The sequence below is a fragment of the Drosophila kikkawai genome, chromosome X, assembly GCF_030179895.1.
Source record: "Drosophila kikkawai strain 14028-0561.14 chromosome X, DkikHiC1v2, whole genome shotgun sequence".
Lineage (NCBI taxonomy): Eukaryota > Metazoa > Arthropoda > Insecta > Diptera > Drosophilidae > Drosophila > Drosophila kikkawai.
The window spans coordinates 11,200,776-11,227,449 of record NC_091733.1 but is presented as its reverse complement, the minus strand read 5'-3'; the positions used below and the strand labels follow the sequence as shown (position 1 = coordinate 11,227,449).

At 37.5% G+C, this 26,674-nt stretch overlaps 1 protein-coding gene across 4 annotated transcripts in view; it reads right to left on the bottom strand.

Moving 5' to 3' along the window:
* Positions 1–26,159, bottom strand: part of LOC108083350 (frequenin-2) — a 31,469-nt gene extending 5,310 nt beyond the window's left edge. Inside the window, exons 1-4 of one of the 4 annotated variants that reach the window (XM_041775022.2) lie at positions 25,917–26,159; positions 25,759–25,814; positions 9,580–9,796; positions 207–231 (exon numbers count right to left, since the gene is read on the bottom strand). In XM_041775022.2, the coding sequence (XP_041630956.1) occupies positions 207–231; positions 9,580–9,643 (89 nt within the window). In that variant the 5' untranslated portion in view covers positions 9,644–9,796; positions 25,759–25,814; positions 25,917–26,159. Of the gene's footprint in view, positions 1–206; positions 232–9,579; positions 9,797–15,742; positions 16,072–25,758; positions 25,815–25,916 lie in introns of those variants that run through there. The other 3 variants (XM_070288372.1, XM_070288373.1, XM_041775023.2) reach the window with 3 other exon arrangements.
* Positions 26,160–26,674: the final 515 nt, after the last annotated feature.

The following is a 26,674-nucleotide window of genomic DNA, read 5'->3' as shown; positions in this document are numbered from 1 at the left end:
TTATTTACATTTTATAACGCATTGGAATTAATTTGCACCCCCACACCTCCCCTGGGCAACCGCAGACAGCGAGCTCAAATTTGTTGCAATTTTGCCTTTAATTATGCCCACGAAAAAAAAATATACAAAAAATAAAAGCGTAATTCGATTCAGAACCATCACAAAACGAAAGTAGGAAAAGCACAAAAAGACTGGAAAATGCTTACCATTGACGAATTTCCTTTTCGGTGACTGCAAAGAGAAGACAGAGAGGGAAAGATTAGTTAAGCTCTGGCAGAGACAACACTTATCAAGGACCTCTTCAAGTGTCCCAAGGCTATCAGTCTTAATATCAAAATCAACCCTATATCAGGCCAACCCGGCTGAGCCGCTGAGTTATGGCGGCTTAAGTTGCTCTAAGGATCGACTGTCCTTGGAGATTGATGGCGTTCACTTGACAGGCTTAGCAGCAGGATGGTTCTCCTTCTCTCCCTTTACCCTGATGATGCGCCCACACTGCGTATGAGTAATAAGCTAACGAAATTTATGACCTGCGACAGGGAAATGCAACGCGCACGCCAAGTGCTCACACTCATTTAATAAATCATTTAATTAATTACAGTCCTTGGCTGGCCAAGGTAAAGTGAATAAATTAATTTAAATGCAAACTGAAGACCTTTAAAACATAGTTGTATTCAAAATAAAAGAAAACCCTTTTGAAAAAATAGTAGTAATTTCAATTCAAAGTTATGTCTTTGTTTTTATATCTATTTGTAGACACTTTTCTTTCTCTTTTTTGATTATTTCTGCTTAGATTTTGACTTCTTCCAGTTTCTGACCAATTTATAGACCTACTTCAACCTCCTGGCGGAGTTTTCCCCAACAATTACACGTGAGAAGCCAGCAGAAAAAGCACTTTGGAAATGAAGAAAAAAAAAACAAAACAAGAAAAACCCACTGATGATGATGGAGATGCTGTGTTTTCTCCCAAAAAAAAAGGTAGATATATATATTTTTTTTTCTACAAATAAAAAACAGAGCCTAACCTCTGACACCCAAGGAAATTTGACTTCAGCTGCTGCACGCAATTGAAATTGGCCGCAGCCTAGGCTGAGGGGAATGTCAGGGAGAATGGCAAGTGGAAGGGGGTGGAAGGGGAGTGGGGGTGTGTGTACCCCAAATAACCAGACACAGACACCCACAGCCAATGCCGATGGCCCCCACAGGCCTTTTAAAAGTCTGCGCACGCCAACGCGTTGGCTAAGTAAGCTCCAAGGAGCGTTATCCTTGTCGCTGTCGATGTCGGCCGACGACTTTTACTGCGGCTACATGAATAATACATATATATACACACCTCCCCCTCCCCCCCCTAGCCATACCCCTGCCCAATCCCTCTCGTAATCAGTATTCCGTATCCCCGTATGGAGGGGAATGGCAGAGAATGTTGGTGTTTGTGCAGCGCCGGCGGCTGTAAAGCAAATTAGTTCATAGCCAGGCCCGAACCAGAGTGTGCTACTTACCAGGAACAACTCCAGGACGCTACCACCCACCCACCCCGATCCTCTTTTAGCTGGCACAAAAATGATTTCGATTTAAATGTTTATTTGCACAAGGCAGCGTTTTTTGCTCCCCTCGAAAGTTGTTTGTGGCCCGCAGCGTTTATTCATTTTTCTTGTTCACAAAAAAAGGCCAAAATGCCGCCAGTTTAGCCTTTTTTTTTGTATTTATATAATTTAATTTTAAACTGATTTAATTTGAACTTTTTGCACACACACACACAGAGAGAGAGACACACACACTTACGCATACACGCAAAAGGCGGGTAGGAGCTCCCGCTGGGTGTGGCCACATGCTAATTAATGAATGGCTGGCAAAGGGCCTCGCCCTCTTCCGCTTTTCATTTCCCCCCTTCCATGGTATAAAGGTGTGGGGGAAGGTTGAATGAGAGGCGAACTTTAAATGAGCTGCGAGCTGCATGCGGGCCCCACACACACACGCACACACACAGCAAGTCGAGTGCCTCGACAGTAGAAATACCTGGCAAAATGAATATGGCATATTTTACGGCGAAAATATGTACATGTCGATAGTGTATCGATATTTAAGATTTATGGCAATGCGTAAATCGATTTTTAAGTTTGCGATATTGATATATCAACTAGGCCAAAGACGAGCGTTGACTTGGTTTAAACTACAACGGTACATATCAACGTTATCGATCACCTAACATTATTTTTTTTTTTTGGGAATTTTGTTTAATATAAAGATATTATTATTATTATTATTAATTTTATTTTAAGAATAAATTCGATATTTTTCGATAAATCAAAGGTTGATACATTTGATAAACTTTACAATATTCTTGTTATTGAGCGCATAATAGCTGAATTTTAACGATAAATTTAATAAATTTGTAAGGGTTTTGTTAGATAATATCTATATTTAGCTGATATATTACATATTTTTCATTAAATCAAAGTTTGATACATTAAACTTTACAATATGTTTGTTGTTGAGCGCATAATATCTGAATTTAAATGATAAATTCTATGTATTTGTTAGGATTTTGTTTGATAATATCTACATTTAAAAGATAAATTCGATATTTTTCGATAAATCAAAGTTTGATTAACGATATTTTTGATGTTGAGCGCATAATATCTGAATTTAAACGATAAATTCGATATACTTTTTAAGATTTTGTTAAATAATATCTATATTTAACTGACAAATTCGATATTTTTCGATAAATCAAAGTTTGATACATTAAACTTGACGATATTTTTGTTGTTGAGCGCATAAGTATTATCGATATTGGATTTTTCCGCTCGATACAGCTCAACATATAATTCAAGGTAGAAATCAAAATCAAATCAAACTATAATTAAGTGACTAATTCTAGCCATTTTAAAGTTTAATATTTATTAAAATAAATAATTATAATTAAAATATAATAAACCATAAGAGATACAGATACATATATACCCCATAACATTAGCCAAGTACCAGAACACACGTTTGGAGGCACAAGGACTGTGCGTTTTTTTTTTTTTGGTAGCAACTTTGGCAACAACCTTGCAGTTCGCTCCACAAGGATGTGTGTGCCCCACCCTTCTCGGCTCAAATATTTACCAAACTTGATTAGATTCCAGCGATTCCGAGGCGGGGCAACAAGTGACCTCGCTCGGCATTCGGCTTTCGGCTTAACCCTGAGCACACAGCCGCCGCCGCCGCCACATCGCATGTCTGCGGTTAACCCCTCGGTGGCCTTGCACGCAACTGAAACGCAACAGCTCACCTCTGCGGCAACGGGGTGAGAGCAGCCATAGCCATTGTCCCACGGAATCCATGGATAGCACACACAAAGGCACAGACAAAACATGGACAAATTGGCCAGGCCAATAGAGTGGAACCTGCAACCTAAGCCAGACTCAGATCGTATCTAAAATTGGCTCTCTGGTGCGACTAATTAATCATGATCATATCTGAAATTAATTTTGCGAATAACAGTGGCAGCGCAAATACAGAAAAAACGGGCCAAGGGTGTTAAGATGTGAGTGTTTAAGGTATTTAATTTATATTAGTTTTAATAAATTTAACTGAAAATTAAGTGGTTATGATACAAAATGGTTACTTGCTGTCTTTTGATCTAATTTCTTGGCATACTTTTAGGCTGGCATTTCCGTTTCCGGTTTTGAGTACAGTCCTGTTTGGGTTTTATAAAACGTTTATTTTAATAAATATAAATAAGTGCTAAGAATAAAATATGGGTTTTTATTCTCAACCTGTCATTTCTGTTTCCATTTCCGGTTCAAAAGTGAACTAAACTTGACAGAACTTAAATACAGTTACCGATTGCTTTTCTTGTATGTTTTTTATGGTAAATAATTTAAATTAATTAAGTTATACAAGAAGTGCTACGGCTATAATATGGTTATTTACTCTCTTATTTACCTCTAAATTTACTTACTAGCACTAAACTTAATCTTTGTAATTTCCGTTTCCTAACCTAGAACAGAACTTAAATACAGTTACCGATTGATTTTCTTTTATGTATTTAATGTTAAATAATTTAAATTAATTAAATTTAAGAAGTGCTAAGGCTAAAATATGGTTATATACTCTCTCACTTACCTCTAAATTAATTTACTGGCATACTCTTAGGTTTATCCCTGTTATATTCGTTTCCGTTTGCGGTTCAGAACTCAAATACAGGACTGATTGCTTTCACTTTATACCCCGTACCATCGTACCCATCTATTGTTGCCATTGTTAAGTGCAGCAACCCGATCATTTCGCAAATTAGCAGCTCAGTTCGCTTCTGATTAAGTTTGCCAGCGATTCCTGGCCCCCCTTCATTGTTGCCGTTATGCTAAAATGTCGCTGCCAGCTGAAGTTGACGGCAAAGCACATCATAATTTCCCATCGATTGGCAATTTTCTAATGTCGTTATATGGCGTATCGAGACTCTGTCAGCCTCCACCTCCCCTGGCGAATCGCTTTCTGTTTGTTGCTTTATCAATTTGCGTCTATAAACGAGCAGCAGCCAGGGAATATGGCAGTCGGAATTGAACAGAGCTGCACTGAAGCGACTAACTGAGTCAATGAATGGAATGTTCGGTGCAGGCTGCCAGAGGAGAACCGGGTTCCATTGCCCACTCCCTGCGCCATTAGCAAATTATACACAACATGTGTGCACAGTGCAGAGTGCACAGTGGGGCAAAAGCGACTATCAGTCACTTTACCCAACCCTTGGAACGTCTTTTGATTTCTTTGCTTACACCAAGAGAAAGGTAATGAATTTATAGTCTATGCAGAACAATTAATTGGGGATTATGTATGTTTAAATGTTAAAAAGAAACGGAAAATTACAAGTTTTTAATTCAACAAACCACTTAAAAATATATATAATATAAAGAAAACAACTTTAAAAAAATATAAAATTTATAATAAATATATATAAATGGTTTTTTTGTTCGCTATGTCTGTATTATAAACTTTGTAAATTTATAAAAATTGAGCTTTGCTGGCTTTAATTTAAAAATTATATAATTAATATGAACTTTTTTATTTTTAGCTTTTATTAATTTATTTTAAATTTAGCTTTTCATACTTTTAAGCTAAGAAAAAGTAATTTAAAATGAGAGAAGGTTGATTTTTTATTTTCTAATAATTCCCTTTTTAGCATTTTATTCTATTAAAATTTTAAAAATAATTTCACACCAATATATCCCTTTTATAGATATTTACGACTCTTCACAGTCTTATGTAGTTACTAAATATTTATATTTAATTTTAAAATTATATAAGTAATTTAATATATTTTAATTTAAAAAAGATTAAGCTCTTTAGGAGAACTTAACTCTTTAAAGAACTTAAAAAAAAATTAACTGAATAGCTTATTCCATATAAATATATTTTATTAATTTATTTATTAAATTACATTTTTTATTTACTAATTTTTAAATATTTATCCCTTACTTCTACACCCTTTTTTGTCTCAGTGCAGAGGCACTGCTTGTTTTTGCTCTGTTCTGTTCTGCTTTCCTTGTTGCTTGTACACATTTGATTTCCACTGCTAAATGCCAGAGAAAATGTCAGGACAAGCTGAGTGCTCCCCCAACCATACACCCGCACACACCCACACTCACGTACTGAACACAACAAGTGCAATAATAATTTCAACATTGAAGTGAATTTTGAGTGCCAGTGCCAGTGCGTGCGAAATCAGCTGGGAGGAGTTATCACACAGGAAGGGGGATGAGGGACCAACAGGACACAGCATCATTTTCCCAAATTCCTCCATTTTCCGCTTTCCTCTCCCCTCCCCTCCCCTCCCCCTTTTCCATCTGTTTGCATAGCGAAATACATGTGCCAAAGCCAAATGAATGCGGTTCCGAATGCCATTGCAATATGACATTGCTGCAGCGTGTCGTAAGCTGAGGAGGACCGAGGCTCCCTTGGCAAGGGTCATGCATTTTAGTTTTATAAGCGATTTGGCCCCAAGCCCCCTCCGCCTCCTCCCCCTCCTCCCCCCACCCCCACCTCACGTCCTGCGACTGTTTGTCGAAGCGTAAAACAAACAGAAATTGACATAAAAGCCATGCATGCTGCTGCAGGGTAGGTGCACAGGGGTGGCGCTGAAAAAAAGCGCCTGAAAAAGGGGTTGGCGAATAAAGCTGGGTATACATGACAGGCCGGCAGACGGAGCCAAGGGGAGCCGAAAAGTAATCAAATGTTGCACACACACACAGACACACACTGCAACCCCCCCTCTTTTCGACCCTAATGCTGTCATATTGGCTTGTCCCTCTTAGTTTTTTCGTAGCCACCAATGGAATTTTATAGACCGACAATTAACATGAAGTCTGAAAGGGTTTTTAAGTGGCGAGGGGTAATTATTCGAGACATTAAGCAAAAAGTGAAAGTCGCTCACAAAGGATAACAAAACTGTCGATGGGCTACTTAAGTTGATTACCAACTCTGACTAGACGTAATTCCGATCTTTCTTTTTTCCAAAATGTCTGTTTAAATTCTGTTAACTGCTGAAATGCTTTAAATCGTAATGGTTCCTGAATCACCCCTGGGGTACCAGTGATTTAGGTGTATTATCCTGCCGAGGATCGATTTCTTGTTTAACTATTAAAGTTTTACGAACAGATAAAGTTCCTGCTAAGAAAATTTGGTTTGGAACTTAACTGAAAATTAAATAGGACTTTGCTGGGACTTAACTGAGACTTTACTTGGACAAAACTGGGACTTATCTTGGATTTAACTGGGACTTAACCAGGACTTAAGTGAGACTTAGCAAGGACATTACTAAGAGTTTACTTGGACAAAACTGGGACTTATCTTGGATTTAACTGGGACTTAACCAGGACTTAAGTGAGACTTAGCAAGGACTTTACTGGGATATGACTGGGAATTAACTGGGACTTAACCGGGACTTAACTGTGCCTTAAAAAAGGCTCATTATCGTTTAGAAAAACTTGATAACAGGTGCATAGTAAACCAATTTGCTTTTACAACTAGTGAAACTGGGTTTACCAGGAACCCTTCCTCGTTAAGAGAGAGGAATTTAAATATAGATACATAGATACATAAAAATAACAGGAACTTGAACTTTAAGATCCTTTAAATGACCCACCACAAATCCCATTTTTATCTTAAAATTAATAAAAATAAAATACAATGTAAAAAACAAGGCCATACATTTATCAACTTTAAATGCTAATGAATTTTCCTAATATTCAATTCAATTGCACTTGGCCATATTGTACTTGCCATGAATCTCCATATAACGCACCGCCTGACAACTTAACGACTCCTTTGACAAACCAAATGTCTACTTATTTTTTATTGCTATAAAATATACTGAGGCCCGGGCAACCGCTAATCGGAAACTAAGCCATTCAATGGAGTTTCGTATAATCTGAGAGGGGCCCATAAAGCGGCATGGTACGCACTGTACTTTCGGACACACACACACACACACACACATATGGCTCCAGGGTGGGAAGGGGAAAAGTATAGCCTACTTATGGCCGCCGCACTCGAGGCAATAAACAATAAAAGAAAACTCTTAAAACTCATAGCCAGAGCGCTTAAACTGCAATCGAAGCGCCATAGAGCAATGGAGCAATGCAGGAGTGCCAAGAGTGGTAAGTGGAAAATGTTGAATGGGAAATGGAAAATGCGAGGGATGGTGGACACGGTCGAAATGAACATAGTCTTTGTCCCCTCAGGGCGCGCACTGGCATGTGCAACTATTAGAAAATATATAAAACTGCATGCTCTATGGCAAGTGTTTCCCTGCCCTTCTGCCTGCCTGCCTGTCCAAGAGAAATTACATAGAAAATTAAATGGAACAGAGGCCCCGGGGGTCATCAGGACGCCGCCATATTCGTGTATGGTATGTGTAAGCCCAGAAAGGAGCCAGCGATTCAAACCCTTTTGGGTTATGGCGGGCACCCAGCTAAACACATTAGAAAATTCAGAGTTTACATATCAAGGCGGCGGCGAGACTGGCAAATTGCTGATATACCAATGACAGTCCGCACGGAGAGAAAATGTTGCAAATTATTAGAAAATATTAGAAATTAAAAAAATTAGCTAAGTTTATTTACCAAGATCGAAATTTCCAAGATGGAAATTATCGAATTTTGAAATATCGATATTGAATCGATATTTGAAGAGGCATTTGATATGTTTGTCGAAATTATTTCATTGTGATTAATGCGGAATTTTCCTATGTTCGAAAAAATAATTATAATAATAATAATAATATTAATAATTATATGAAAATTATAATAACAAATAACAATAATACCACAAAAGTCGATACATCAGGCGATATTTTTATTTTGTGCAATAAATCGATATGGTTTATGATATGTATATCGGGGCCGCTTTATCAGAAAAAATAGTAAATATAGAAAATAAACAAGAAATAAAGCTAACTTTGGCCAACCAAAGTTTGTATACCCTGGCAGGTAACAATTAAAATATATCATAACTAAGCCAAAAATGCATTAATTTCGATTCGGAAAGCAGTTTTGTGTTAGTTTTTATTAATTTAAAAAAACTGCATACCAAATTTAAAATTTTAAGAAATCAAAATTTTTGGCCATTTTTGCTAATTTTAAAGATGTAACCCCTTATAAAATTTTGCAAAAATGGCCAAAAAATCGATTTCTTCCTGACATGTCTAGAAAGATTCGCATGTTGATGCTGATCAAGAATATATATGGTTTATGGGGTCGAAAATGATTCCTCCACTTAGAAAAATATTATTTTGTATTATAAAATCAGATTTTTTATATTAAAAAATTTCTATATATCTATATCTATAGAATTTACAATAAATCAGGATATTTTTGATATCAAATTGATCACGATATTTTTATCGATTATCTTATATTACTTTCGATATACATTTCTAGCCTGTACTTTATGTCAGTTATTATTTATTCATAATTTCTATATGGACATAGAAATTAAATTAAATTTTAAAAATAAAACCTATTTTTATTCTAAACATTTGAATGGTTTTCTAGGTTTTTAGTTCTTAATCCTTTACAACAATATTCGTATTTTTCTTTTAGACTTTCCCAACACTCCAAACAAACTGCAAATATTTTGTATTAAATAAAAAAATAGGTATTATTTCAATTATGAAGTATTAAATCGGATTAAATCAAAAATACACCATTAAATTCAGTCCTAAATAATCCATCTATTAATTAAGGATTGCATTTTATATTGTATTTTTTAATACGATTTAAAACTTCACTATGGCAAGTCCAAATATGCATCCCTAAAATGGAATCTGCTGTCCAAATCCCAGAAATAATGAATGTCCAAAGGATTGAGCAAGTGTAAAAAAAAACTCTGTCCCTGATATATGATGGAGCTCCCGTTGCCGGCGTAGAGCTGCCAAAAAGGCTTTCAGGAGACCAAGGGACCGGCTCGCAAATCATCCTGGGGAGTTCAAGGCGCCCAAAGCCAACGCACTCGGCCATGATTTGTGGCCAAACATGTGTATGTATATATATACTACATCTATGTATATAGATATGTGTAGGTATGAGGAACACTCACAGTATGTGTCTGTTGTCAGGCGATCGATGGTGTCCTGCTTCAATTTCGAGTTCTTCTTGCCCATGGCGAAGGCTGCTGATTCGGGGTTATCCTTGTGATAATGCCTCTGGTCCGGCTGGTGCTCCCTTCTACGATGCCTTCGATTACCAAGCGGAAGCGGTAACGGTGACAGGTAATTGGGCAAGCGTGTCTTATCCGGCTTTAGCCTCTGTTCGATCTGCAAGTATGTACAAGTGGCAGCAGATTAAAGATAGTCATCCCAAAAGCAGAGTGCCCGAAAACTGCAGCCCCTGACGTCGTCGTTGGGTACTTTGATATTTAAGCACGTCAACGCTGGCTCTTTTTGTGTGGGCCAAAAAGCCCACCCCCCGGGGAAAGGTGGCACCACCCTGAACATCGCCGAAAACAAGGCAAGAAACAACCGCAACGACAACAGCAGCCGCAGCACAATGAGAGTGGGTGGCACTGGGTGTCCTTCGAGTCCTCCCCCAGGTCTTTTCCAACCCTCAAACCATCCATCAGGGCGTCATTCAAACTCAACTTAACTCGGCGAGGGCTAGTTCTGAGCCAAGTTTAAAGGGAGTTTGAGCTAACGAAATATATAGTTTTGAGACAGGTCATTACCGGAGAGGTTATGATTTGATTTAGACTTGGAAAAGCTCTTTTGTTAAATTTTAGTAAAAGAAAAAGAAAGGTGAAAGAAAGTAAAGAGTGTCACCTTCAACTACTAAAAATCAAGTAAAAATTTACCTAAAACCTTGAGTATATCAAGCTTTTCTCTTTACTTTGGCTTGGTGAGAGTATCTATCTTTCGTCTTAGGGAAAATCCTCCTAGGTCCTGTTTGCTTTACCTTTCTTTGCTGCTGTTTTTCCGTATAACGACAATGGCAGAACGGTGACGACAGAGCGAGATGTCTACAAGTTTCCCCTGTAGAGTTGCGTAATTAAAATTTTAATAATTTCCCAGGCAAGTTTTCCCCCAAAGAAACTTTTTTAATTCCCTGTTGCCACTTGACAAGCAAATTGCGTGAGACTTTAATTGACTTTGAATTGGCAATGTATGTATGTATGTGTTGAGCAATAATAATTTATTGCCGCCACAACAGAGGCCATAATTAGGGGCTGCCGGCCCGCTTCGTCCTCGAAAACAGAAATCATTTCATATTTCCTTTCGCCTTGGCTTAGCTTTTATGGAGATGCGGACAAATTTTTGATGGCTCTGCGGAAGATGGCTAAGGCAACTTTTGATGGAATTCCCAGCCACAGAAGCAGCTCTCCAGCTCCAGCTCCAGCTCCTTCACATCCACAATCCAGTCAACGTGTGGACAGACAACGACGCCGACGACGACAACAATTCTCGACGGATGTGCCCCAAAGTTAACTGCTGACAGTGAGAGAAATGCGGCGGGTATCGAGGAAAAGCGTTGGACAGAAAGGAAAATTAAACTGTCCCAAGTCCAGTGTCCAGGAAGCCATATAAATTATTCAGCAACCGAGCCAACGCCAGCACGAATGCAGCACAATGAAGTTACAACTTCAGGCGAACAAATTGATAAGTTTATGTACTACCATATATATAAGGAAAGAATAAGGTTTATGCAGCAGGATTAAAAAAAAATAAGTGCAGAATTACATAAATAAAATGTATATATTTAACAATAAAATATATAGAAAAATATTACAAAATAGTATCCAAAAGATACTTGTCAAGGAAAATAAGCTAAGTGAGCTTTATAAATTTTCAAATAAAGAATTAAAGCTTTTAAGACATCAACAATAAAATGTATTATAGTTTAATCTTTTTGTATTAATAATAAATAACCTTGAAACCCAGAATATAAATATTTCCCGTTAAAATAAAAAGCTATAAGGGCTGCTTTCTCCCAGATGCTCCTTTAGAGACTCTGTTAGGAGACATTTAAGTCAGTAACGAAAAATAGTAAGCAAATCCATTTGAAAAGGGCAAATGTTGTCAAGGGGGTCAGGGGTCACATTGACGCTGACGCTGACGCTGATGATGCAACGAAATCCACAACCGTGTCCCTTACAACTGTCCCCCTGGTATCTTCTTCTTTACCAAAAACTCCCTACTCCTGCCACCCACCTTTCTACCTTCACTTCTCGAACCCTTTTGCCTCTCCCCAATCTCTGGTATTTTCCTGCCTCATTCCTCATGTTCGTTCCTTAGCAGCGCTCCTTTGGAAAAGTTGTTTGTGCCAACTGCTTAGGGCGTCTGTCTAGTCCTCGTCTTGTGTCCTACCAACTCAGTTGCAATGTCCGCATCCGTGTCCATGTCCAAGTCTGCGTCTGTCAGAGTGGGAAATTGCCAGGAAAAAAGAAAATTGAACATAGTTTAAAGCGCCTGGCTCTGAGCCCCATTCCCAACTTCACCTGTCAGGGGGGGGGGGAGGGGGCATTAGGCGATTTCCGGTCAGCTCTAAATGCATTTCCCCTCTGGCATTTTCCCACATCCACACAGCGCACCCCACACAACGCCCAACTCTCATCGCAGAAAATTATATAAAATGGCCATCGGCGTTGCCATTGAATTGAATAATTGCCAAACGACTTGTAAACAAGTTTTGCAAAGACACAGCAACGGTGTCTTCTCTCGCCCAACGAGTTCTAATGCTAATTTGTTTGGTATTTTTCGCCAGAAAGGGGAGAAAACGGCACTCAGAGGCAGAACTTTGGTACAAAAGAGCTACAGAATTTTGCGTAACTTTGAGCTCCTGCTTCCCCCTGGCCCCGACTCCTTTTCCTTGGCTTAACTTGGTTGCTTTAATTGCTTCGGTAGGGCAACCAAACTCGATCAAACTTGGGCTAAGTAAATTAGTCAATAGCCTGAATAGAAGGCCAGTAGCCAAGTCAAACTTCCTGAATGAAAACGGAACTGAGTTTCGTTCGGAATCCATAAATTAGGAATACCCCAGTGAATACTCAAGTTTTTCGGCCTAGAAATCATAATTTTCATCCTACCCAGCGATAAGTTGGTTTAATAAATTGGAATATAAACAATGTTCAAGCCAGCACCATGACGTTGCCTTACTCAGTTCATTATGAACCGAGTCCTTAAAGAGTTGACCACATTTTCAAGGATGTCTTCATTGGACACGAGATACGAGACACGTCTTGGTTTATTTCGCCTTTTAATGGAATTTTTAAGCAAACAATTATTCACACCAGAGGACATCCTCTTTACTTCTTTCTCTTTCTCTCTTTCTCACTCCCTCTCTCTCTCTCTCGGAAAATAAGGAAACTAAGAAATTGCACTTTTGGGCAGCCAGCCAAAGTTTTCCGCGAAGGAAGTTGTGTTGTTCCTGGAACGAAGCTTTAGTCTGCATTGCTATTTTGTATCAGTTTTTATATCAGTTGCTTTGGGTTCTGTATTTTCTATCTAACTATCTAATTTCTATTGATCTTGATCAGCTCTTCTAGGGGTTCTACTAAAGGTTCTTCTAAGGGTCTTTTATAAGTTTTTCAATCGTATCTTCTAAAAATTCTTCCATGATATCTTTTATATATTCTTCTTTTGGTTCTTCCATAGATTTTTCTATAGGTTATTTCAAAGAGTTTTCTATAGGTTCTTTTATAGGTTATTTTATAGGTTATTTTATCGGCTAGTCTAACGGTTCTTCTACAGATTCTACTATAATTTCATCTATAAGTTTTTCAATAAGATTTTCCAAAGGTTCTTCTATCGATTCTTTTAAAGGTTCTTCTATGGTTTTTTTTTTATTGATTTTATATTGATTTTTCCATAGATTCCTCTGAAGGTTATATTATAGGTTATATTATAGGTTATATTATAGGTTATTCTCTCAGTTATCCTATAGATTTTACTATATTTTAATCTTTAGGTTCTTCTATAGGATCTTCTAAAGCTTCTTCTATTGGTTTTTCCACAGGTTCTTCTATAGGTTCTTTTCTAGGTTATTCTATCGGTTCATCTATAGATTTTACTATGCTAGATTAAAGACTGATTTGTCGGCTGCTATCAGTTAAGTTCTTAATTTTTCTTATTTTTATTTAAACCGGTATGTCCTTGGCAACCCCATTCGTTACCTGAGTGCCTGATTACCCACCCACTCACCAGCCCGTCCCTTTGCTTTCCCCCACCCCTTTTCCCTTTGTGCGCTTGGTTCTGGGTAATTTTTACCCAAACTTGGTTTATTTACAGCAGATAAGCTGGCGACACCCCTATATCTCCATCCCGTTTGGGTCTTGAAAGTTGGCCGGGATCTCATGTGTCTGGCTATTTACTTGGCCCGGTGAATTATGCAAATGCGAGTGGGAGAAAGCAGAGCTAGAAATTAGTAATAAAAGTTACTTTTCGGGGCAAAAGGAGCGTAGTGGGATAGGACACACACACGCTAAAGCACACACAGGACCCAGACACACACACACGTGAGCAAAATTTACATAACCTCTTTCATTTTGATTTGATTATTTTCATTCAATTTCGTAAGCCACGCGAACGGGCGAAGGCTGAAGCCGCCGCGAGGTGGCAAGTGGTGGCTTGGAGGGTTGGGGGCAGCGCCGAGGCGCAACAGCGAGACGTGGCAGAAGCATCCATTGGACAGCAGAGAGCAAGGCAGAACCGAAAAACAAATAGTATATATAATATATGGGATATATGTATATATAAATCAGGCCAAAAAGGTGGAAAGTAGGCAAGTGCTTAAAAAAATAGAAACGAAGATGTGATTACCCTTTGAAATGATAACAGAAACCTAACAAGAAATAATAGGAATAAAATAAAATATTTTAAAAATTATTAAAACTCAGATTTTATATTTTCTACGGTTCAATTTTTATTAAAATATAATAATAACAACCTAGATCCTATAATTAATTTTATACTTGGATTCTCAAAAAAGAAGTTGTAGTTAAAACAAAGATTATTCGTCTACAATGCCATTTTGTATAGTTTTTATTTTATTTTTTATCTTTGAATAACAGAATCAAGAATTTAAAATCTATATTCATCTTTTTTTAGACTATGTTTCTAACTAGGTTTATAAAACAATATAGTGAATTTCTAGATTCCTTATTTTAGGGACTCTATTCTTAATTTGATTTTGTTTAATAATATTACAATTTATTTAAAACTTGGTGTTATATCTTCCTATACAATATTTTTTACTACGTTTTTTTTAAATATTGAAATATAGTATTTACAACTTAGATGCTTTAGTTTTAAAACCTTATTTTCAAAAGCTTGCTCTAAAACAGGAAATTAAATTATTCAAATTTAGATGCTTCTCCATTTTTCCCCATTTTTCCATTAGATATTTATTTTTTTTTTTTTATTAAATAGTTAAACTAAGTTTCTGTGACATAAAATAGTGAAAACATAGACTCTTTACTTTATAGACTATATATCATTGGGATTTTTTAACAAAACAACATGGTGAAAGCCTAGGTGCTTCACTTTTTATACTAATTTTTTAATGGATTTTATTGATAAACAAATAAAATAGTTAAAACCTAGATTTTTCCCTTTTTAGACCCAATTTTTGGTAAATTTATTGAAAATAAAATATCCTTAACTTATACATAAAAAATAAAATTTTTTTTTTTAAATAGCCAAGATCGTGATTTAGCTTACAGCCAAATAAAACTAAATATTTCAACACTCTAGAGGTGTGTGTTACCCTTTTATGGCCTACCTGGGCAGTCTATTAGGCTCTACCCAAACACAAGCACCCTATTTCCCCTCCCCTTCAACACTTTTTCCATTTTTTTCGGTGCTATTTCTCTCACTGTGTGTGTGTGTGTGGGTAATGTTACCTTTTCAGCATTTTTTTTTCTCGGGGCCTTTTTGGTTCTTTGGCTAAGTAAGTCGTTAAGTTGTCAGACTTTACTTTCCCTATATAAACACATATAATACATGTGTGTGTGTGTGTGTGTGTGTGGGTGTGTGTCTAAAGGGGTATTTGTGTGGCTTTATCAATAAAGGAGCCAACCTTGACAGGACATCAACTGGCAAAGGCCTCGCTTGCACTTGACTTAACAATATTCTCAAGCCGGCCTAAAACCTTTTACCAAAGAAATAAACAACAAGAAATGAAAAACTAAATAAAATAAATAAATGAAAAATATATTGACTTAAAATATGATTTATTTTTATATATTTTTTTTATATATTTACTTAGCTTACATTCCAAAACTGCTTTTCTCCTGCTTTTCGGTCTGCTGGTTTTTTTTTTCGGATTTTCGGCACCAAGTATAAACAACAACAAAAAAACAAAAAACCAGGCAGGATACGTATGCGGCGACTCCGGTTTTTGTGTGGGCGGAACTTGGACTCGGACTGGGGACTCTGGCTTTCAGATACTATCTTTCAGATGCTAGTATCTTTCAGATACTGTTTAAAGTTTACTGATAACTGGGTTTTTTGATTACTGGCTGCTGGCTACTGGCTACTGAAAACTCGAACTCAATACTCTCGGCTTTCATTGCTCCGGGCTCGGTTTTCGTTCCGTTCGTGGCACGGTCTGATATTCAACTGAAAAGCTTCGGTTCGGAGCGGAGCGTGCAATCAACAGTAGGTCGAATGTCCTTGCTGATACGAGCCGCCAAAAGCCGAAGCTGACGAAGTTTGACGAGGCGGATGCCTCCACAGGCCCCCTAACAGGCCCTCTTCATCTCCGGAGCCCGCAGAGCTTTCTGCAGAACGCAATCATTATCGCAGCAGCCGGAAGCCATGAGGGTGAGGGGGGAGCCAGAATGAGGCCTGAACCCAGCTAAGCCAACACAGATATCGCTCGAGTAGTTTAAATAAATAAATAAATTCGTGGCTTATTGTAATGGCATCAAGTGGCTTCGTCTCTCACTAGCTTGGTTTCCCTCTTAAGGCAGATCCAAAAAATGGCCAAGATTGTTGTCAAATTGGTGAATGTCCTCGGGCTGACAGGCTCCAATCTGATCACGAAATGGCGGCTGCATCGGATAATATTTAAATGCCACCCAAGGGATATTGCCTGCTCCCTGCTCCCTTCGCGGCGTGTCCTCTTTTCCACTTGCCTTTTGTGTGTGCGCCCCTGACAGTTTTCCCATTTTTCTATTTCCCATTTCGCCTTTCCTTTCCTTTATTTTTTTTTCGACTGCGGTCAACGCATTTAATTAGGGCCATTTTGTCCCAGCTCTGATTCAATTATGAACCTTCTCTCGGCTGCTTTTCACTTTTAATTATGTAATGCAATTTATAAATTTCAATTTTCATTTGTATTCATTTGCGCGCACCTGTGCAGGAAAAGCTGGAAAAGAGCCAGTGCCAGTACAAAACGCACATGGCCGAAATGGGAGCAACGTGCCGTATGCGTAATATTAGCGCATTAATATGTGCCACAGCCATTTGGCCATGTGCCATGCGTGTATGTGCGTGTGTGTGCCTGTTCGTATGTATATGTGTCTGACAAGAAAAGGCAGCGGCTTAAAAATATCCAGCATTCGGTTGTAAAAATACACGAGGCAGACGCGGCGGACACAGGGAACGCCAGTAATTCGACATTACGAGCATTAGCTCCCACGCTGCCAGTGCCGCTCCTGCCTAGGCTCCCTCCTGCCCTCCTTTAGGTGCCCATCTCAGTTGACCCTCTCTCTCTCTCTCTCTCTCTCTCTCTCTCTCTCTCTCTCTGTCTCTCCCTTTCTGCAATTCACCACGAAAAGCTTTACTTTTGGCAGTGCGGCAAAAAAGCTCCACCCTCTCTGCAGGCAGAGCTTTCCCTTTGGCCATTCGGCTCAGCTGGCAAAGTTTTTGGCGCCAGGACCGCACCGCAAGGCGAAGCGAAACGAAACGAAACGAAAAATCTCATCTAATCTAATCGCATTAAATCAGCGATGTTCACGCCAACGCATTTGCCACCCCTGAACCGCCAGCCACCCCCCCAGGAGAAGAAGGGCACCTGTTTCGGTCGCCTGCTGCGCTTATCAGCGCATAAACAACGGCAAATGCTTATCATAAGCAGCGCAGGGCCAGAACGGTAAGGGAAATCAAGAAATTGTCATGATTTAATGATTTCATAATATTTAAAACAACAATTTTAATGCATTCGTGGGAAGGTGATGGAAATTAGATTTTGGCTTGTATTATATTATAAATGTATAAAATAATAAATATATTAAGTTATACATATGTATATTTAATTCAAAATATATTAAATTACAAATATGGTATATTCAATTATCAATATATTATATTAGAAATCCATAGATGTAATCATTAAGGCGATCCAAATTATGTTATATAGGAAATTTATAAATTATCGTTCGAATCGACAAAATATCGCGCTCCATAGAAAATCGAATATATTGTAAGCTGTAAAATATTTTAATATAAAAAAATATTTAAATATTTAATATTTATTTATTGATTAATTTAATCTATTGAAAGTCACCTTATCGAATACCAATTTATCAAATATATTTATATCAAATACTCATACGAATGTATAATATAATATAAATTATCGCTGATATCTCTCAATGTTAAAATGTAAATTTATACATGAACTTTCGACACCGATATTTTCTAACCCCCTTGTTTTTACTTCGCTTTTTCATAAACTTTTAAACAAATTACGACACAAAATACCAACACACAATGAGAGTGTTTTATTTTATGTACTATATATATATATCCTAATATATATAAGAGCTATGTAGATCTAATCGACTATTGATGCTTATCTATAATATCCACTATTTATGTAGATACATTATTAAATTTTATGTAGTGTATGTTCCCCCCTCCGCCATATCGTTTCAAGTTGCTATCTTTGGAAAATCACTAAAAATATTTATTATACGCAGTGTGGTCATTTGGGGATTTCCCATAGCAGATAGAGATAGTGGCTTGTCCCCTATAACCCTTTTCATTTTCACGCTAAACTCGCGTTATGACAGCCCGAGCAACCCCCTGCTTTCGGCAGTTTAGTTATCTTTCCCTACGAAAAGCAAATATTTATCATACGCAACGTGGGTCGAGGGTGGAGGAGAAACTCCTTAGTTTTTAGGGATCTCTCTCTCTCTCTATCTTGCTCACTCTGTGTTTCTCTCTCTCACTGTCTTTCTCTATGCATTTCTCGCTGGAGGGCACCATATCGTTTAACTGCCTCAAAGCAATTGTTAATTAGTGCACCGACCTTGTCGTAATTAGTGCGCACACTGCACATGGCTCGGTGGGATTTTGGGGGCGGCGCCAGATGGTGAACTAACCCGGGTCTAAGGAGCAGAGGGAAGTAGAGGGTAGCAGAGGGTAAAAGGCGGTGCAAACCCCTAGCCGGCAAAATTTTGTGTTAAGTTTTTGGCGAGTGCCGCTGGGGCATAGCAGGCAGAAGCCCCTACTCGACGCTAGAGATACTCTGTATTTAATTTAAATTATTTCAAGTTTTGTTCAATTTTACTTATTATTTATTTCTAGAAATCTCTAGGAAATCTTTAAGGATATTAAACAATTCCCAAACTCTCTTTTCTACAAAATCAAGATACCCACTTCACTCTCTTCTAAAGGAAAATCCAGACAAAAAGACAGTTGCAAGCGGATCATAAGTTTCAGCTTAGCAGAATGCAATTTTGTGGCCACAAAAGCACTTGCCCAAAAATACTCATAAGCTAATGAGCCAAGAAAAAGAAGAATTAAGCCAGAAACTCCTTAAAGTTTTGAGAAAGGCAGCCAGGAAAAAAAAAACAACATAAGCGCTTGCATTTAAATACTATGCTAATCAAGGAATAAAGTAAACAGAAACTAGGGAAAATACTGGGAAAATAAGCGCATAAATCTGGAATGGAAATTTTAAGCACACACACAGAAAAGTAAAGGAAAAACCTGGAGAAGAAAGAAAAATGCTACTGGGAAATCAATCTAAGAGTCTTAAATGGTTAATTTCATTTAAATACAAATTTAAAAACAATTAAACATTTGACGGGGCGAGAAAATAACTCCACCCACCCCAAAAAAATAATTAAGCGCATAATTATTTAATTTGATGAGTGCGTGTGGTGGGGTGTGTGTGAGTGGGTGGGTGGGTGTTTTTGGGTAATTTACGAGGAAGTGCCTCATAAGCCAAAACGACGAGGCACGCGTATTGAGAAATGCTTGCGATATGAAAATTAATAGACGCACTTCCAGAGTGGCAACAACAGGAACCAACACAACACACACACAAGGGGGGGAGGGGGGAAGAGGCAAGGAGAGCTGCTGAAGTGTCGTGTGAACGGGTACTAGAAGCCCCCGGCCATCAACCCACCCGGAGCAGCCACCCCGAGACCCAGCCAGGGGCGACAGCTTCCAGACACTTTACCAAATGCCGGCGCCAGCATCAGACACATACACACACACAGAGATACAGAGACACACAGTCACACACACAAAGACAGTCACACTTTGGAGGCAACGTGGCGTATGCTTGATATTTGAGTAGGGATTCAATACTTGCAACTGATTTTTGGCACACTGTCAAAATATTAAAAACTCAAGTCTAATTGATAACGACAAATGTAGAGAGAGAGAGGGAAGAAGAGAGAGAGAGAGAAGGGGAAAGAGCGAGAGCGAGAGAGAGAAAGAGGGAGAGTGAGAGGGTAAGGCCGCGCGCACACTACGAGCTGAAAGCGGAGCTGACGGCTGAGAGCTTATCCGCGGAAAGCTTATCAGCGATCGGAGCTTTTTGCAGCCGCGCACACTGCGAGCTGAAGCTGATGTTGATTTGTAATTGTTTTTCAAGCAATACGTTTAAAAAAAACATATTTTAATTCTTTAATATTTTTAAAATATCGTTGTTAATGCGATGACATATTTATTTAGATCATCATGACATTTAAATTTTCGAAATCGGACCACCCAGTTCTCCAGAATATGGTTGACAAAGTACGTTTTTTTAGTGTACTTTGGCACCCTGTATCTCGGAAAGTTGACAATATTTTTATTTTAATAAATATTAAAAAAATTCTTCATACTTTTCTATATAACTGGACAGAAATTTAAATTTCTGTTACTTAAGCGCTAATTAGGGCAATTTTTTAAAGAATAGTCTAAAAAATCAGCTCGCGTCAGCTGCTAACAAAATCAAACATGTTTGGTTGATCAAACAGAGCGGAGCGGAGCTGACCTTATCAGCTTTCAGCTCCGCTCTCAGTGTGCGCGCTCTCATACAAGTAGTGTGTTTGTTTCAGAGAGCTGATAAGCCGTCAGCCGTCAGCTCCGCTTTCAGCTCGTAGTGTGCGCGCGGCCTAAGAGCCTTCTTGATCTTCCAAAAATCCATTAAAGAGCTTAAGATTTTTTCCTATTTTTATAAGGCTTTAAGCTTTTGCATTTCCCTCTCGTAACTACCATTAGCCTCCCCCTCCACTTTCCCCTCCCATTACCCATTTCCCCTCGCCAGAGCCATTTTCTCCCCCTCTTTCTCTTTCTCTCTGCGCCATTTGTTGTTATTATTAATTTTATGCGCCATATAAACGGTGGAAGGACCCTAAAAAGTCAGCAGCGTCAAGTAAACAAAAGCCTCTAACGCCGCTCCATTGGCTAACACAAAAACAACAACAACAAATATAACAAAATATAAAAAGGCGCAGTGAAAGGAGCAGCAAGAAAATAAAAAAAAAAATTCTACTGTTTGCCATTAAGAAACAGGCGACATGGGAGAGGAAATCGAAGAGTAAAAAATGGGAAAATAATACATAATATAAGAAATAAATTAAAATCGAGTTAAAATTTTTTTTTTTTTTACTTTAAAAATATTTTTTTATAATTTAAAATAAATGAACTAAATTATGGAATTATTTAATAATCAATTTGTTGGGAAGGTGGTTCCCTAAAAAAAAGTATGTTCAAGAAAAACCAAAGTAATCGATATGATTATCGTAAATATTAACCAAAGAATTTCAAGCTCAAGATTTTATCGAAAATGTAGTACATTTTTATACATATAACGAATTTTCAAATATTAAAAAAATATTAAAAAAATATATATAAAATATATATATATATATAAATCAATATTATGGAAAAAATATTTGGAGGTTATAAAGAAGTAATCATAATACGATATTACGATTGCAATAATATCGATATTTTTAAATGAAACCCTGATATTGGAGTTCCTAGCTTTAACCAGTTGGGAATTCTAACATCACTGAGTTGGAAATTAATAGTGTATTTATAGACACCAACACTTTTGTCGCCTTTCAACTAACACACACATGTGGGTTTTGACTCGCGTGTGTGTGTGGGTTCTGTGGTCCATGCCATTGTCATTGCCATTGACTTGGTCCTGTTCTTGGTCGTGGTCTTGGTCGTGGTCGTGGTCTTGGTCGTCGTCTTAGGTCCTGGCCGACGTCATATTGTGTTTGGCAAATCGTTTGCGATAAAGCCAACTACATAATGTCTCTGTAGGCCACGACAGGCGCTGGGCGATAGATGTATAGGGGTTGTGGGGTAAAAGTCTGCTCCTGGAGGTCGGGACGCATAAAAATGCTAAACCAGCTCTACGCTGGCGACGCACACACACATCCATACAAAATACCAATTTCCAACCCCCTGACCCTACTCATTTCCTACCCATATGTGGGCCTCGGGATAATGCGCGTTATCCTTGATTGCCTGCCTCGATATTGGGCCACGGGCTAAGGCCCCCGGCCAAGGGGCTATAGAGAATGTGTGTCTGTGTGTGGACTGGCTATATATGCCGCTTAAACTTTCCTCTCGGTTCGCTAGCCTCAGGACAAGGCAGGATGCTCTATAAAAAAACAGAGGGTACATCAGCTAAGAGAGGGAATATAGTATAGATGTATGAAATTCCTATATTTAACAGTATCTAACGAGGAATTTCCAGTGAGTTTTATATTGAGTTACATCAAGACAATTATAGTTAAATGTTTAAAATAAAGTAAAAATATTAAAAAAAATATTAATAACTATAAAAGCGTATTTTAAACTTCGGTATGTCAGTGTTTTCCCCCCTCTGCTAGCCTTGATTATTTCACTTTTCTGTGTCTTTGCCGTTGAGCCTATCGTGATTTGGCTCTTTTCAGCTCTGCGCCTCTTCGTCGGCTCCTGAATCCTTACAATTCCTTCTGGCTTCTTGCCTTTTGTGCTTTATGCTCATCATCATTTTGCCGGGGTAGTGAAATCGCAACAGAATCAGATATTTGCCTCTTTTTCTTGGCGGCTAATTGGTTCCAAAACTGCCTGTCGGCCTACCGAATGATTCTCTTCGAAATCCCCCCCGACTAACTCAAGGGGGGGAGGGTAGGTTGGCTCTCTGAAGAGCCGTCCAGAGGCAACTAGCTAAACAACAATTTTAATTGCGACCAGGCAGAGTCAACGTCTGGGGCTCGGGCCAAAGGCAAATGAGTGAACGCTCCAAGAAATATGAACGAGGTCAATGATTGTTTACACTACCCTCGAATGCTGTTTACTTCGAGCTGGCATAGAGAGGGGGGGGGGGGGATGGTGGATGGGGGAGCTGGAGGGTAGAGAGGATAGTTAGAAGGGGCTGGTGGTGGGGCTTGGGAGAGATCTACAGACTGGGGACTGTGAGGTTAATTCAGACACCTTTTGGGCGGAAAACGCCTTTCGCGAAAGTGAGCAAAATGTGAGAAAATGAAGTAATTAGGAAAACATGAAGCTGTAATGTTTAAGATATTCATTTAATGCGATTTGTTTTCCCTAAGTTTGCAATAGAAATATTTGAGATTTTCCTATTTGAATACACTGTGAATAAATGCCAAAAAAGGCCTATAATTAAAATAAAATTTAATTTCAGTTATATGAAATTAATTAAATCTTGAATTAGATTTGTCATAGGTAAATTTGTGTAAAATTAATTTGAAAATTTTAATAAAATTGATTAACAAACACACAAGTTATTAGCAAATAAAATTGTCATACTTCTATTTTTTTTACATTTTAACAGTTTTTATGCCACTGTAATTATCTGGATTTGTGTTTATAGCGAGATACCAAGGTAATAAAAATAAAATAAATAATAAAAATAAAAATAAAGAAAACTATGCCTGAGTATATATTTTTTGTTTTTTTGCCTCATTTAAAACTTGCCTAAAAATTTTTGAAAATAAAAATGAAATGAAACAAGAAAGGAAGCTAACTTCGGCACGCCGAAGTTTGTATACCCTTGCAGATTGGTTTCGATGTTTATATTATAGATTTAAATGCTGAAAAGACTCACAAAACAGCGTTTCATTACATTTTACCTATACTTATTATGTTTACAATTTGACAATTTCAGTTTTACATTCCCAGCTTTACATATTTTATACATTTACCGATCGCTTCTATGACAGCTATAAGATATAGTTGTCCGATTTTTATGAAATTTATACCAAAATTCTAGAATAATAAAAAAAGCTTATATCCCAGAGTAGATAAACATACGTTGAAAAACAACGAAGCTGTAATTTTTTTCCTATTAATTTCCCGATCGTTCCTATGGCAGCTATATCAAATAGTCGTCCGATTTTCATAAAATTTTTACCAAAATTCAGAAATAATATATAGTGGCCACATCTAAAAAATGGTGGAAAAATATTGAAAAACAGCAAAGTTATAATTTTTTTTCGAAAAATATATCGAACATTTGTATGGCAGCTATATGATATAGTCGTCCGATCCGGCCCGTTCCGACATATATAGCAGTGAGAGCATATAGAAGACTATATGCAAAGTTTCATTCAGATAGCTTTAAAACTGAGGGACTAGTTTGCGTAGAAACAGACAGACGGACAGACAGACAGACGGACAGACGGACAGACAGACAGACGGACAGACGGACAGACGGACAGACGGACATGGCTAGATCGACTCGGCTGTTGATGCTGATCAAGAATATATATACTTTATAGGGTCGGAAACGTCTCCTTCACTGCGTTGCAAGCTTCTGACTGAAATTATAATACCCTGCAAGGGTATAATAAACTAAGAAATCGTTTTATCCATCAATTCTATTAGCTTTCTGACCTTTCAATTCTCAGAAAAACAAATTATTTTACAGCCACATTCGTTTTATCTTTTATTAATGATTTCAATGTAATCGCAACTCAAGGAAAAACATCTTCTGCAGTAAATTTTAAGGGTAGAATGCTTTTTTTTTATTAATTTATAAAGATCAAACAATTAAACAAAATATTAATAGAATATGCTACTTATTCGGTAAGAATTATTTAAGGCTGAGGGTCTTTACTTGTGAAGAAAGCTATAGTTTATAGTTTATAGAAATAATAATACGTCAATAATATCTATTTTAGGGATAGCTGAAAATATAAAAGTATCGATATTTGCTGCCAAAGTCGATTTATAAAGCGCAATACATTTATTAGTTAAATAAGCAATATATGTAGTTGATAAAGTGAAAAACAAATATATATAAAAACATGTTTCAAGTATTTATCAAAAGCATCGATATTTTTAACTTAAATGCAATATTTTAACGATTTTTCGATAACTTCGTTATATTAATCGTTAATATATTTTCAATTATATCGATCAATTAATATAAATTGAAATATTTCGCTATTTAAATTTTGGACATAATATAGTTTACGATATTTTCTATCGATATATTTTTGTAGATAAATCATATCTCACTTTTCCTATCGTTATAGGCACCTTCCCTATTTATATTGCTCTGCGAATAGGTCATGTTTCAAATATTTTTAAAAAGTCTTGTCAGCTTACAGATAATTTGGCTTTGGTTTTAGCTAACCGAAGATTAATAAATTTGTAAAAAAAAAATAATTAGCTCCTTATAAATTGGTTAAATTAAATAAATTAATTAAATCCATGTTTATTGCATTAAATGTTAACCATCCTTCAGTTTAAACCAATGATTTGTCTTGGATTAGTCATAAGAAAACTACAGATTTGGCAGGCCACAGATTAAAGCGGATTAAAGTAGATTAACCCTTGCCACTCGATCTCGAAGAACTGGAGTACATATAATTCCCGAAGTGGAACCCACACAAAGTCGTTTGTCAGTGAAATATCTCCCCAAAGACACCCGCAAATTGGAATGAAACTGTAAACCATTTATACACCCCCCCTAAGGGCGGTCTAACTAATTATCAGTTCCGCTGACATATATATGTACATATGTATATTTGTATGTATAACCGGAGGATAATAATCATGTTTATTTGGGGGTTAGGGTTATGGACACATACCTGGCAAAACACAGGAATGCGGTCAGCGAACGCTGCGGTTAGTCTTTTTGGTTCCGCTGTTTGCGATGAGAGTAATCGACGGATTAAGCGTAATTATAAATGTAATTTCCACAGGAGTACACACACACACGCACACACAGTCACGGGTATACACACACCAGTACACACACACCAAACACACAGTGTTTTCGGCTCAAAGGCAAATTGCAGAAACCGTTTAACGCATTAGCGCGCACATTTAATTAGGGCGAAAGTGATGGGGGAAGTGATTTAAAATATGCACAAAACAAAACACAAATAAAAAAATATATATATATAAAAACGAAGTAAAAAGAGAGCGGGAAGAATAGAAATAAACAATGAGGAAACCGAGGCGAGTCGCGAGTTCAACATGCAACTTGTGCGAATGGCAATCGAATGCCAGAAGTAGCGCCAAATAGCTTAGCCCTCAGTCGCAGTCGCAGTCGCTGCCGCAGTCGACGCTGGCAGCAACGTCAATTGAAGCAGAGCGATTGAGCAATTGTAAAATGTACTGTTTTTTTTTTTTTTTTGTTTGCATTTCTTGCAGGTGCCTCCGCCGATGACTAATTGTTGGTTAGATATATTGTTATAAATCTATGTGGCTACTCTTCCCCAATGGCCTCTGCCTAAATATAGTAAATAATAAAAATTCTGCCGAAAACAAAAATAAAAAAACAATCGAAAAAAAAACGAACTGAAAACAAATAAGAAATAACAAAAGGCAAACGGCAAACGGCAAACGGCAAGCAAATAAACAATAAAACCACAGATACTGGGATACAACTGCCCAGCAGACAAACAGCGGACTTATTGCGGATGGATCCGAAAAATGTCCGCTAAAAATATTAAACACGGCAAAAAATTCTGATTTTTCGCTTAGTTTCGCTAAATGATC